Source organism: Vulpes lagopus, chromosome 10 (assembly GCF_018345385.1).
Source record: "Vulpes lagopus strain Blue_001 chromosome 10, ASM1834538v1, whole genome shotgun sequence".
NCBI lineage: Eukaryota > Metazoa > Chordata > Mammalia > Carnivora > Canidae > Vulpes > Vulpes lagopus.
In genome coordinates, this window is record NC_054833.1 from 61,057,637 (window position 1) to 61,072,589 (window position 14,953).

General features: G+C 43.0%; 1 protein-coding gene across 1 annotated transcript in view; it reads right to left on the reverse strand.

Annotated features, from left to right (window-relative positions):
* Positions 1-14,457, reverse strand: part of MYH13 (myosin heavy chain 13) — a 59,039-nt gene extending 44,582 nt beyond the window's left edge. Inside the window, exons 1-7 of the mRNA XM_041772186.1 lie at positions 14,409-14,457; positions 7,082-7,299; positions 4,805-4,948; positions 4,564-4,720; positions 2,663-2,690; positions 2,465-2,576; positions 1,104-1,196 (exon numbers count right to left, since the gene is read on the reverse strand). Coding sequence (XP_041628120.1) covers positions 1,104-1,196; positions 2,465-2,576; positions 2,663-2,690; positions 4,564-4,720; positions 4,805-4,948; positions 7,082-7,285 — 738 coding nt within the window. The 5' untranslated portion in view covers positions 7,286-7,299; positions 14,409-14,457. The remainder of the gene's footprint in view (positions 1-1,103; positions 1,197-2,464; positions 2,577-2,662; positions 2,691-4,563; positions 4,721-4,804; positions 4,949-7,081; positions 7,300-14,408) is intronic.
* Between the last annotated feature and the right edge of the window lie 496 nt (positions 14,458-14,953).

Sequence of the window (14,953 nt, forward strand, 5' to 3'; positions counted from 1 at the left end):
ATGATGCAAGTTTTAGCTTGCAAATGTTTGTTTGCTGGGTGGAAGGTAGACAAAATAACACAGTGGGTTTTTCGTGACTTCTGGTTCAGGGCCAAGAGGAGAGGCCCATGTACTAAATGAGAGTGGCAAGGGGTAGGTATGTAAAGCATTTTCTTCCACTTTAAGCTGGTGCCAGGTTAGTGCAATAATGAACTTGGTGCAAGTATGTATGCATATCTCTGCTGCATAAAACACACCCAGATCCTCTACAAGCAAGAGTTTTTAGTTGTACCCTAGGAAGAGAGATGTGCATATGGGCAATGCACAGAGGACCAAGGGAAAGAAAGACAGGTCAGGGCTCACAGCCTGATATCTGTATGTACTTTCACATCAGGGACCATTTTATCCTTGAGAAGCAATAATAAAACACAAGCTTGAGATTATCAAGCTCTCTATATGTGTGAAGGCCTGACATGCTTCTGCAACTATAGGCATAAGTAAGGGCTTCACCTCATGGTAGTTGTTCACTTCATGGTACAGTGAGATTAGGTAGAGGGCTGGATATTTGTTTATTTGCCCTTGGTGGGGCAGGGGGTAGGTAAATGCCTCTTTGGATGGGCCAATCTTAAGTGAAATGTTGAAGGATAGAACATATCCTTCAGTATCTTCAACATCAACGTATTCCCAAGTTGTGGGCTCTCCTGCTTTCACCAGGTTTTTCCTTCTCCCAATGCCTTTTGACCTGGAGGAGTTCAAACCTATTCACTTAATTCACACTACGGTTTCCGTGGTTAACGAGGCAATGGAGAGTGCTCAATGGACTTCAGCATTTTAAAATGCTTCCACCTAGAGAGACCAAGTGACTTCAGGATGCTCAGAGCTAACGCTGCCTTGTTAGAAACAAGCAGGTAAATCCTCCCTCTGTTGACAACAAGCCAACACACTCTTCAGTATATCAGATTATCCCAGAAGGGCTCAATTAATCTAAATCACTTAGGGGTAAAATAAGGCTGGCTCTATTCTAGTTTATGTGGGATTTAAAAAAATATATATCTATCTCCAGCATTTGAAGAGAGGGTTTGGTTCTTGGGGAGGCAGGTGGTTAAAATTGGACTGGGTCTTACAAATCTCGAGGAGTTGTCATTCCTCACAGTCTTGGCATTTCCAAAGGCCTCCAGCAGGGGGTTGGCCTGGATGATTTGATCTTCCAGGGTCCCCTAAAAATAAACAAGAAAAAGCAAAGGGAAGACTTAAGAGTATCCTCTGAAGGAGCCCATGGTGACTTGAAAGTGTGGATGCTCTGGTCAGGGTCCAGGGAAAGATGCTGACCAGCTCAGCCTGGAGGCCAATGCAGATGGGTGAAGGAACCCATGGGCCCTGCCCCCACCACCTGAGGAGGCTTCAAATCCCATCCTGCAGAGGGTCTCCTTAGTACAGCATCAGTGACTCTGGCCATAGCAGATTCCAGGCTTCCTCTTGATTTTTCAGACTGTCTTTCTTCTCTGATAACACTCCATTATAACTCATGGATTTTTTAGAATACATACCTCTGTTACTGCATGCATCATGACCCCTCTATTAGACATTTGGGTTCAGAGGTATAAATAGAATTAATAGTATAAATAGAATAGAAATAATAGTTTAAATATAATAGAAAGTCACTGAAAAGATCATACAGTAGAAATAGCAGTTCTCAAAAAAATATTTTTAAGTCACAAAATATATTTCATGAGAATTTTTGCTCAGAAATCTGCTTATTGGGGCACCTGGATGGCTCAGTCAGTTAGGTGTCTGCTTTTGACTCAGGTCATGATCCCAGGGTCCTGAGATGGAGCCTGGTGTCAGGCTCCCTGCTCAGCGGGGAACCTATTTTTCCCTCTGCCTCTGCCCACCCCCACCTCATGCTTGCACTCCTTTTCTAGTGCTCTCTCTCTCAAATAAATAATAAAATCTTTTAAAAAGTCTGCTTATAGAATGCAGAATTTTTACTCTCACTCCCCATGACTGTTTATCCTTTTGCCTCCAGAGCAGTTTTCAAACTACTGTCCCACCCCATGTTCTCCAAGTGTGATCCCTAGACCCATTGCATGAACAGTGGGATCATGATAGAAATGTGAAGTAGCAGGACTGTGAATGTGAGTTAGGAATTTCAATTCGAAATTCTGGGCCTGGGGCCTAGCAATTGGTTGTTAACAAGCCCTTCTGGTGATTTTGATGTACGCTCCCATCTGAGAGCCTAAAGCTTCCCTTCTCTGGAGGAGCATGGGATGTTGCTCAGGGTTGCTGGGCTGTTACTGATAGAGCCAGTGCTCCTGCCTGGGGCCACCAGGTGGAACCCCCTCCTGCCTAGCCCCACAAGCACCCCCGGAACAAGACCTTGTGCCATGCATCTTGCTGAGCACTGAGCTAGGCATACCCTTGGTGCTCACCCCATCTTTAAGCTGTCCTTATTCCAGCATATCTCCAGGTGCAGGGAGCTGCTCACCTGCATCTTGCCTGGCTGCTGCTCCTTCTTCTTCTCCCCAGTGACTGCAATTGTCGCAAAGTACTGGATGACACGCTTGGTGTTCACGGTCTTCCCTGCACCAGATTCTCCACTGTCGATGAAAAGCACATAAGATAAAGGAGTGGAAGGGACAACTCTGGCTTCCAAGTCATCATGCTGCGAACACAGGTTACTCACGTGATGAGGATGGACTGATTGTCTCGATCTAGAAATGCAGAGGGAAGAAAACAAAATAAAGAAACAGCAAATGCATGGGATATAAAAATAGGGCAATAGTGGGGGTGGTTGGAGTACATGGCTTTGCTGTGAACTAGCTTGGTGAAGACTTGGATGTGTCTAATCTTCCTGGAGACAATTTGTGTAGATTTCCCAAATGTGGGATGTGTAACGGACCACGCATGGCAAGTGAACAGTGAATCCCGTGGAGGAAATGTGATTCTTGTTCATAGATCTATAACTGCTTGCCAGCAATTTCTCATCTCCTTTTCTAAGAAAGAGAGCAAGTCTCAGACTCAAGGCTCGTGGGAAGACGCAGCTCCTCATTAGAATCTGTGTGCACTGATTGGCTGTCATTAGGTTTTTCTTTTACCTTTACTCCATGTTTGTGGAAAGTGATCATGGGTTTCCACTTACAATCGTTTATGAGTTGAGTTGTATCCCTCCCCCTCCCTCTGAAATTCACCTGTCCAGGTGCTTATGCCCATGACCTCAGAATATGACCTTATTTGGAAACTGGTTCATTGTAGATGTTATTAGTGAAGATGAAGTCATATGGGAGTGGGAGGGAGATGCCCTAATCCAATACGATTGGGACCTTTATCAAAAAGAGAGATTTGGAAACAGATGCTCATAAATGAGAATACCATGTAAGCAAGGTGGCGCTTCTACAAAGGAACCCCAAGGATGGCCAGCAAACCACTAGAAACAGAGAGAGAGAGAGAGGCAGGGAACAGATTCTGCCTCTTAGCCCTTATGAGGAGAGGACCCTGCTGACACCTCAACCTTGGACTTTCCACTTCCAGACTTTGAGACAATAATTTCTGCTGTGTAAGCCACTCATTTTGTGGTTCCTTGTTGTGGCAGCCCTAGGAAATTCATACAAATAGTGTTATCGATCTTCCTTTTATTTTTTTATTTTTTATTTTTATTTTTTTCGATCTTCCTTTTAAAATTGATGCAACTTCAGCCAATTTGAAGAAAGATATTAAGTATGTAGGAATGGTTAGGATTGAGTGTGAGAGAGGAAGGGCTGAGGTTTGGGCAACCCAAGGTTTAGTAGATGAGCCTTTGTCTTCAGATCTAAGAGCCTTGCTTCTGCTTCTTAAGTCTGCACCAAACCAAGTCAGGTGAAAGTGGGAAAGGCGAGAGTGACATGAAACATGGTGGCATGACCCATGTTACCACATCCTATTTCCTATGCCATTCTCGAAATTTAGGGAAGAGAAAGAGGAGCCCAAGTCTAGGGAAGAAGACAGTGCAGGGACATTGCTATGCCCAGTTCTCTAACTTTACATCCTCCAGGTTACTAATCTGGTCTTCTTCTAAGCATGCTCATGTTAGGGGGATTCTTTGGAGGTAGCGGCAGGATATCTTCCTGTATTCCGTGTTCCCCCAAATAAGCATTTATGCAGCATGGCTTCAGCCATGAGCACTGACCTATGCACCATGGCTGCTAATAGGAGATATGCACCTCTGGCTTTTCATCATGGAATCATCAGACTCTCCTAAGGTCACCTCGACCATCACTGCATTCAGATAATCAAGGTCTCCAAAGGGCTTGAATAATTAGCTAAGATCCAGTCTAGCTAAAAGACTTGAATAATTAACTAAAAACTATTTTAAAAGATAGGGATTGGGGCAGCCCTGGTGGCCCAGTGGTTTAGCGCCGCCTTTAGCCCAGGGTGTGATCCTGCAGACCTGGGATCGAGTCCCATGTCTGGCTCCCTGCATGGAGCCTGCTTCTCCCTCTGCCTATGTCTCTGCCTCTCCCTCTCTCTCTCTCTCTGTGTCTGTCATGAATAAATAAATAAAATCTTCAAAAAAATAAATAAAAGATAGGGATTGAAGAAATCACTCACCGGTCAGCATGAACTGATAGGCATTGTCAGAGATGGAGAAGATGTGGGGCGGGGCCTCCTGGCGCTTCTTGCCTCGGTAGGCCGTCACCACCTCAGGGTTGTACACTGGCAGCCACTTGTAGGGGTTGACGGTGACGCAGAAGAGGCCGGAGTAGGTCTGAGAAAACCAGAAAGTGCAACATGTGGATCTTGTCTTTACTCAGAGAAAGAGAGAGATGGAATAAGGCTGAAAGGTGCTCACATAGATCATCCAGGCTGCATAGCGCTCTTTGAGGTTGTACAACACAGCGGGCTCGTGCAGGTGTGTCATCATGGCCATGTCCTCAATCTTATCAAATTTGGGAGGGTTCATGGGGAAGACTTGGTCACTGTTCAAAGTGAGGGTCTGGGGATTGAGAGGAAAAGCATATGATAGATAGGAGAGCCAATAATCTGAACTCTGCTTTGCTTGGTGTGGTGGAAGTAGTGAAAGACTGTGATGTAATTACCCTATTACCATGAATAGCTTCATGGATCATTTTCATTCCCAGAGATGATCCACACATAACTGCCATTGGTTAACCCAATTCTGGCCAAACTGTGTAACCAGTGCTGGTCTGATGCCGCCCAGTCAGTGTGCCACCTGGTGCCAAGAATGAGTTACAGATGTGCACAGCAACAGAGCCTTTCAGCCCTCAGGATCCAGGTAGGACTCAGCATGGACAAGGCCAGGGAAGCTTGCCTCTGTTTACCCCATTTGCTTTGGGTGCTTCAGTGAGACAAAGGTTGGAAGGTTGGAAAGGAATACTCCAATGTATTCTGTGCATTTACACCTCATCACCTCTGCTCCTTTGTCTGGAATATCTTTATTGACATTATGTTCAGAAACCCTCATAGTTCAGCTCAAGGGACACCTCTTCCATGCCATATTTCCTGTCTCTTCATCTTTTCAAGACTTTCATAATTCCTTGTAACGGAATTACTATTATAACAGCTCTGCTATAATAGTTACAACATTTGAACTTGGAGCATGGTCCATGGCTGAACAGTATTTCTGAGATTACTACTTAATTTTGTTTCTCTGGGTTTGCCCCCTCTCAACTCCCCCATTCAAGTATACAGCTGACTCTGCACACCATTAGTTCAGGAGAGGTAGAAAATAGGGCAGAAAAGAGAAAAAGCCTATAAGGCTTTCTGGATTCAGGGTGCCTGGGTGGCTCAGCGCCTGAACATCTGCCTTCAGCTCAGGGCATGATCCCAGGGTCCTGGGATCGAGTACCACATCAGGCTCCCCGCAGGGACCCTGCTTCTCCCTCTGCCTGTGTCTCTGCCTCTCTCTGTGTCTCTCATGAATAAATAATATTTTTTTAAAAAAGGCTTTCTGGATTCTATTTTCCCAAAGCCTAAGTCCTTAGAAAAGCTTTGAGGGTTTTAGTGAAAAGACAAAAGGTAGGGGGATTTGTTGGTACATGCCAAATCTCTCTCTGTCTTTTTAAAGATTTTATTTATTTATTTATGAAAGACACAGAGAAGGCAGAGACACAGGCAGAGGGAGAAGCAGGTTCCCTACAGGGAAGCTGATGCAGGACTCTGTTCCAGGACCCTAGAATCACGACCTGAGCCTAAGGCAGATGCTCAACCACTGAGCCACCCAGGTGCCCCACATGCCAAATTTCTTGGGGAAAGGAGACTCCTTTGTCCCACTGCCCTACCCTAGAGAGACACCCAAAGTAGCACAAGGGGAGATGGAAAGATCTGTTCATTCTGAAGCTTCAAGGATTTGTTTCTTAGCAGATCATTCAGAGAGGAGACAAGACCCTCAGTGTGGTACTGTGTAAGGTCCAGAAAATGAGGTACACCCATAGGAGGAGACCCCAAGAATGACTGAAGAAAAATTATTTCCCTCCCAGTGAAAAGAGGCTGAAATCAGACATTAAGTGCAACAAACAAACAAGAAATAAAATAAAGATGTGTCTCGTATGCCTAAGTTTGTAAACTGAGAGTCACACCTGCCAGGCACATCTTGATTCCTACAGTAGATGGTCAACTTTGGGAAGGCAGGTGCCGAGATTTGCTTTAATTTGCAAAGTGATGGATGCTAGACATGATGGGTGTCCAGTCAATATTTAATTGAATGATGCATTGTAATTTTCTACATTAAGCTAGGCATCATCTCCAGTGCTTTCTCTGGAAGTCACTCTGAAGCCTAGGGAAGGATATTTGCCCGGACTACCCAGCAGTGATCAGCTCCAATCTCTCCCTTAAATGGTCCAACATCTGTCACCCTCACCTTCCCCTTTCTCCAAAGCAAACATCATAACAACTCTCAAAGCCCAAGTCCTGGAAAAGTGAAAGAAATGGGAATAAAGGTGTTTGCGATAGGAGCATCACCTGTCACTTCACTTCACTATGGAATAGATTATTGTAAGTCATGTTCTATCATCAGATTCCTATGGACCAGCATGTGATTTCTAATATCCCACTGGAATGGCTAGTGAGGATGCCCAAATGACCCAGGACATCTGAAATCAACACTTACCCGATCATCTAGGGTCTTGACTGTGACTTTGTCATTTTCCCTGCTCTGGATCATACCTTTCACGTACATTTCCTTATCATCCATTGCAAAGCAGGCTTTCTTAGAATCAAATGGGCGGTTTTGTGCTTCGATTCTCTCCTTCTCTGGCTTCCGCAGGTAGGGAGCTGCTTCTCCAAAAATGGCCATCTCTGCATCAGAGCTCATGACTGCAGGGGGTGCTGGAAAGACCAGGGAGATGGCTGAGTCTGGAGCTCGCATGATGCCTGAATGGGAAGGGTCTCACCCTGTTATTTCCATGCAGACCGATCAAAAGCTCCTGGGATTTATTTAGCTCCCAAGGAATCCAGAACCCGGTGTAGGGGTTTAGATCAGGCAAGTAGAAGTGAGCTGAAAGTGAGACTGTACTCTAAGAAAAACATTCGAAGGGTTGCTTTCATCCCTGAGTGGAAGGAAGTGTGAGCCAACTAGATTGAGCCCAATTAAGGTAAGCCCAATGAAGGGGAGACTTGGGAAGCACTTCCTTAATTACACATCACGTTTGAACCCTGTGATCTCAGCGTCATCCCTAAATCTTTTTTTTTAAGATTTTATTTATTTATTCATGAGAGACATACAGAGAGAGGCAAGACATAGGCAGAGGGAGAAGCAGGCTCCCTCTGGGGAGCCCTATGTGATACTCGATCCTGGGACCCTGGGATCACACCCTGAGCTAAAGGCAGATGCTAAACCACTGAGCCACCCAGGTGTCACAACATCCCCAAATCTTAAGGGCATCTGAAAAGAGTTATTGGAATGTCAATAATTCCTAGTAGAAATTTCAGGGGGTCCAATGAATAGCAATGACTTGAATGTAAAGTCTTGCCATGCTTGCTTAGCACATTACAGGTAGTGAGCTGATGGGAGGCATGATGGCCAAATGCAGTGTTCCAAACATTAACATACACCAGAGTTACCTGGAGGGCTTGTTAAAACACAAACAGCTGAGCCCCAACCCTAGAGTTTTGATTCTGTGGGTATGGAATGGGGCCTGAGAATTTGCACTCCTAGCAAGCTCCCAGGTGATGCTGATGCTGTTGATCCAGGGACCATGTCTGAGAACGGCTGACCTGCGCCCTCCTCCAAGTGTGGCCCTTGAATCTGTTGTATCGTCCTACGCAGGAGTGTGTTAGAATCTCTGACCAATCCCAGATTACAGAATCAGAAGCTTCGTTTTAACGAGATCTCCAGGGGATTACATAGCAGACGTGAGAAGAAGAATCAGGTCTAGTGCAGTGATCTCCGAACCTCACTTGCGTGTAGCAGTGACAAGCAGTGCTTAATTAGGTTAATACCCACCTTAAAACTCACTGGCTGGTGTGCGTATGCGTGTATGTGTGTGTATAAGTGCCTTCCTGTTTCTGCCTCTCTCTCCCACTCTCTCTTTCCCATCCCTCCTATCAGTCTCTTCCCAAACCATTCCCCCTTCTTTGGCCTTTATCTGTTTTTCCCTACTTAGAAGCCAGAAAATCTGGCTTTAGATTCCTAGCACTGCACTTGGTCAAACCACTTAGCTTCTCTGGGTCCCTGTCCATTTGATTTGATTTTTTAAAGAAACCATTTGTTTTTTTTTTTTAAAGATTTTATTTATTTATTCATAGACACACACCCACACACACACACACAGAGAGAGAGAGAGAGAAGCAGAGGGAGAAGCAGGCACCATGCAGAGAGCCTGACGTGGGACTAGATTCAGGGTCTACAGGAACATGCCCTGGGCCAAAGGCGGGCGACACTAAACCGCTGCGCCACAGGGGCTGTCCTGTCCATTTGATTTAAATGAGGTAGCAAGTGTAGCTCATTTCTAAGGCCTCTGCAGTCTGTGTGGCTCTCAGATTCCTTTTTTGAGTCTGCATCTGCTTGTCCCGCTCCCTCTGGATTCTGACCTCCAGAGCCCTCCACTTCTTTTCCCCATGTCGTTCCTCTTCCTGATTCCTCCCCTTTCCCTTCCCACCCATTCTCCTGTAACTGATTAAGGAGTGAAGTTACACACACGTATCCCCATAGCTCTCTTAAGAAAAGTTCATATTTTTTTAATAAGGCTTTTTATGTTTTCTATTAAAAGCAGGAGAACTGAACATTTTGTGGTTCTCTCTGGGAAGTCGGCCTCCCCCTGCTCACCCATTATGAAATCGCTCTTCATTGGTGACTTGTTTTATTATTCCGTCCTGCCCTGCTGTGGGGTTTTATTCCTACAGAAAGAGAAGCATCTGCTTCCCTCTGGACCTTATTCAGCTAAGTTATATCTTAGTTTTACTTTGGCCAGAGGCTGTGCTGAACTGCAGTGATTAGATTTTCATAGGAATTCAGTAGGGCTCCCACAAAGAGGGCTCCTGGCCTACAGCCATCCTGCCGGGTTAAATTTTCTCACTTCCTAGCTAACAGATGAAGAAGAATTCATGCACATAGCTTACCCCTTCTCTAACCATGGTCCCCCGTATTGTGTGTGGCTTAAGTGGGTTTATACAACAGCAGTGGTTCAGAATCCCTTGACATTCTCAAAAAGAATTGAGAACCCAGTGAGGTTGGTTTATGTTGGTTATATTTATTGATGTTTATTACATTAGAACTTGCATTGCGTGTTAACATGAATAACATTCTTATGAAAATGACTGTATTTTCCAAAATGAAAATAAATTAGTGAGAAGAGTAGCATTGCTTCTCGTTTTCACAACTTACTATCCTTTTTAAGATTTTTAAAATCTATTTTAGAGAGAGAGAGAGATAGAGCACAAGCAGGGGGGTAGGGCAGGGAGAAGCAGTCTCTGCTGCAAGCAAGGAGCCCGACATAGGGCTTGATCCCAAGACTCCGAGATTTTGACCTGAGCAGAAGGCAGATGCTTAACGGACTGAGCCCCTCAGGTGCCCCTTTACAACTTTCTTTAATGTCTACTGAATAAAAGACAGATGGATTTTCCTGTCTGCTTCTGTATTCAGTCTGTTGCTGTAAGGTTTTTTTTGTTTTGGGGTTGGGGGGTTGGTTGAAATAAATACAGAAAATCTGGCCTTATACAGGTATGGAATTTAGAAAAGGAAAGAACATTTTCATTGTCTTTTCTTAAAAAAAAAAAAAAAACCCAAACCTTTATTCATTTATTTAAGTAATCTCTGCACAACATGGGCTCGAACTCATGACCCCGAGATCAAGAGTCACATGCTCCATTGACTGAGCCACCTAGGTGCGGTCCTTTGTTGTCTTTTTAAATAATTGTGAATATTCTCCTTAGATATTATACCAAAACTTGACAAGTGGTAGTTCCTTAAGGGCTAGTTGCAATGTGAAATAAGATCTGAAACTGTATCCATGAATATTTTGTACTCTACCCATTGGTCAGGTTTTGAACTCTGAATGGATCTTTCCCCATGGATGAACATCATACATTAGTCATTTGGAAAATCTTGATTCACTGAATTATACAAAACTTCTGAATGTTGACATGTTTCATTATAGAATATAAAATAATCACCATCATTAATATTTCCACTGATTTCATTAGGAAATTCTTTAAGTACTAGAAAGTTGTCAAGTTAGTGATAGCAGGTGCAAGTTTTCCAAAATTCTCATTCTTGTTTGAAAGCTTAAGTGTATCATTAGTAACAAATGCTGTCAGTTGTTTTCCTTGAAATGATAAGCACACTTCATTCCTTTTTCAGAATATATCTGCCAAATAGCCAACTCCGAAAAACCAGTTTGTCCACTAGAAGTTCTTTCAAGTAATAATGATACCACATGAATAAAGTGGCTAGTTTGTATTGCAACTCAAACAACTGTACATGCGCTTTTCCTCAAGACAACCATCAAACTCTGGTACGCAGCTAGAGTGCCTTATGCACACTTCCCATTTCATCACAGAGAATATTATAAATATATGTGAGAATTGAATCATACTAGAATTAATAATTTTAACTGTTGGAAATTTCAAGTAATTTTTAAGTAAAATGTTTATTTTTTATTTTTAAATTTTATTTTAATTTTTTAAAAAAATTTATTTATTTATTCATGAGAGACACAGAGAGAGGGGCAGAGACACAGGCAGAGGGAAAGGCAGGATCCCTGCGGGGATCTCGATGCAGGACTTGATCCCAGGACCCCGGGATCATACTCTGAGCCAAAGGCAGACACTCAACTGCTGAGCCACCCAGATGCTCAAAGTAAAAATTTTTAAATAAAATAAAAATGTTTTTCATTGCCCGTTGTATAGCAATGACAATGACTTGGTTTAGTAGCATGCCTTGATTTGTAATAACGCACCAGAAATTTTATCCACCTTTGCTTTCACATCATTAGGTTAACACAGGGAAAAAAAGGCAAATAGTGTTTAGGTATTATTATCATGAAAATTGTTTGGGTCTCATGTTCCTCCTGAAAAGTTCTTGGGAATCTCCAAAGATCCATAGGCCACTCTTGAGAATGGTTGCACTATGAGGGATTCTTATCAGGTTGCAGGTTTATGACCATACATGATTTAGCATGCCTTAGTATTAAGCATGGTATCCAAAGTGTTGGAAAATGATCTACATCAAAATTATCTGTAATAGAATCTCTGTGGCTGGGTCTGGAGAATCTGAATTTTTTCCCAAGGGCCTCAAATCCAGGGATGTTCGGGAATTACTAGCTTAAGTCATTATTTGTTTTCCAAAACTATGCCATGGTCCCATTGATCATACCTAAAATGACTTTAGGCAAATATTTCTTAATTTTAATAATTATGTGCTCATTAAATCTGTTATTTTATCAAAATCTCATTGTCATCAATTGTAAGATAAATTATTTCAGAAATTAAAAATGCATCTTATTATAGTGCTCCTTTCATTGATTGTAAGATGTTTTTCAAATTCAGAGATAATAGTTTGTGAAAAATGTAAAGAAAATTAAACTTGATCAGATAGTGTAATATTTGCTATGTTGGTTTATGCTGGTGGGGTGACTTTAAAAAAGAAATCTAAGGAGGGGTGCCTGGGTGGCTCAGTCGATTAAGCATCCAACGCTTGATCTCACCTCAGGTCTTGATCTCAGGGTCCTGAGTTCAAGCCCTGCTTTGGGCTTTTCTTAAAAAAAGAAAAAAAAAACCCACAAAAACAAACCTAAGGGGGGGGGGGCGGAAAGGAATGAGGTAAAGGAAAATATTAAGTGAATTCACAGTACTGGTGTTAAATGGTATCACAAAATGTGTGACAGTAGGGGATCCCTGGGTGGCACAGCAGTTTGGTGCCTGCCTTTGGCCCAGGGCGCGATCCTGGAGACCCTGGGATCGAATCCCACATTGGGCTCCCGGTGCATGGAGCCTGCTTCTCCCTCTGCCTGTGTCTCTGCCTCTCTCTCTCTCTCTCTCTCTCTCTGTGTGTGTGACTATCATAAATAAATAAAAATTAAAAAAAAAAAGACTTCTTTAAAAAAAAATGTGTGACAATAGCATAAGAATACAGCCTGAACTAACTATAATAGCTGTTGGTCAAACTCAACTTTTAGGCATCTCAGAGAAATAAGATTCCATGTGCGCTTCAAGTCATGACCACTTTGGAGGTGGAGATTTTTCTCCTTTTGGCCACCACTCTAACCATGACTGAGAACATAGTTATCTCCTAATTTTACCGCCTAGATGAGGCATGAATCATGTCAGCAATATTCTCACAAAGGTGTTATCCCGCCTACTTGAACACCTTGAGGAAATATTTTTTTCCTTTTGGGAAGTTTTCACAAGTTGAAGATGCTTCTTGTTTTAGACTAAAATCTGGCTTTCTGTAACTTGAGGACAGTTGATCCTCGCTCCGGCTCTCGGTAATAGCAGAAGGAGTTCAAATCCATTTCCCAGAAGATGACTCTGCACTCATTTGATGGTGGCTCTGTGTTCTCCTTAGCTTTACCTTCTCCATGCTAAACAACCCCAGCTGGATCTTCATCTGTTTCTTCCGTGATGTGCTTCTGAATCTCCTTTACTGTCATGGTGACCCCACTCCTGTTAATCTCTCAAAGTGTGACATCCAAACCACATGTCACCCTCCATCAGCCTGGGGCCTCACCTCTCTTGACCCAGGTGTAATGCCTGAGATGGTGACTGCCTTTTGGCAGTATCATCACACTGCTGACTCACTGCTCACTGTCAAGCAAAACCCCTCAATCCTCTGCCTGCGTGCGGTTGCTAAGTCAAATCTTCTTGCCATATTTGTGCACCTGTGTTCTAGGACCTAAGGATAAAACCATTCATTCTTGGCTGATAAGCTTTGCCTTGTTAGGTCTGATCCAACTCTCTAGGTGTGACTCATGGTGACCCTGGACGCTATCTTCTAAAAGTCTCCTAATTAGCTCCTTCTCTCTTCCAAAAACTTGACCTGCTTATATTCCTGCACGGCTGTGTTCCTTCAACCATCAATTCTGTTCCTGTCTCTAGGGGTCTTCTCATTGAGACAGCCGTCCCAGCCCATTTAATCTCCATTTGCCACTTTCTGAGTTCCTTTCTGTTTGCTCTGAGGACACCCGATGCTGCTCTTGACTTTCATCCGTCTCCTGGAAATTTCTCAGCCACTGTATCTTGTCAACAATGGTGGAGGCATGACTCAATCATATTTTGCTTTCCTTGATTCTAATTCACCTAGAATTGTCTCTATTAAACACAAATTTTGCAAGAGGTGGCAAGGAAAGGTTGTTTTTAAAAGATTTTTTTTATTACTACACTGAGTATAGGTTTGAATTGATCTCTCTTTATTCTCTCAGCATTATTTGTTTTTTAAAGATTTTATTTATTTATTCATGAGAGACACAGAGAGAGAGAGGCAGAGACACAGGTAGAGGGAGAAGCAGGCTCCCTGGAGGGAACCTGATGTGGAACTCGATCCCAGGACCCTGATCACGCCCTGAGCCAAAGACAGACACTCAACCACTGAACCACCCAGATGTCCCTTCTCAGCATTATTTGTGAGTAAGGGCACAGCTGGGTGGATTCAGGGGTACAAACTCTGCTCAAGGAGTAGCAAAGTTAGCCTGTGTGTGAAAACCGAATTGTAACAGTATAAACATGTTCTGGGCCAACTAACTATAGTGACCTGGAGCTTGCATGTCAAAATTCTGCACTGTATTTTATGCTTATTAGTATGATAAGCAAATTTGGGGAGCTATTCTTCCTTTGATAAAACCCGCATATTTTGAAATCTGCCTTTAAGGAATACTTAAGTAATTGGTTTCAATGCCCTCCATTTTCGGCTTCTTGTGAGTGCAGTAAGAATGAACATACGTAAAACAATGTTTGCTAATTTTCATGATTGCATTTCCAATCTGGTTGAAATTAATTCTTACCTTCTCAGTTCCCAAAGTGATGGTCAGCGTCCTTCAGGAACAAAGTGCCTTCTTGGGAGTTATTTCAGAAACCAAAACCAAACAAAAACAAAGAACAAATGAACTACAAAGAGTTTAAATACATCTAGAAACTTGGCTGGCTCCAAGTTCTATTTTTAAATAGATACACAGTAGACGTGGGATGGAATTATATTTGCCATTTTCACTCTGTGGTTGAAATGATCACTCTTTAAATAATTAGCTGATTACAACATATGATTAATACTTTTTTAAAAGCATTTTCTGTGTGTGAAGTACTACGTGAGCTCTTTACGATGAGGTGCGGAGAAGAATAAAGACAATCTCTGCTCTACAAAGAAGAGTAACACAAATTCTCAAGGAGCCTAAATGAAATGTTAGGGGGACTTAGAGAGATACTTTGGGCGGAGGATAGGGGGCTGTGAGTGGTCAGGGCGAAAAGAAAGGAGGGAGAGGGAATGATCCAAACTGTAATCTGGATGCTTGGAACCAGTAGCCAAATTCTTTTGGCAGGTAAGTCGTGAATT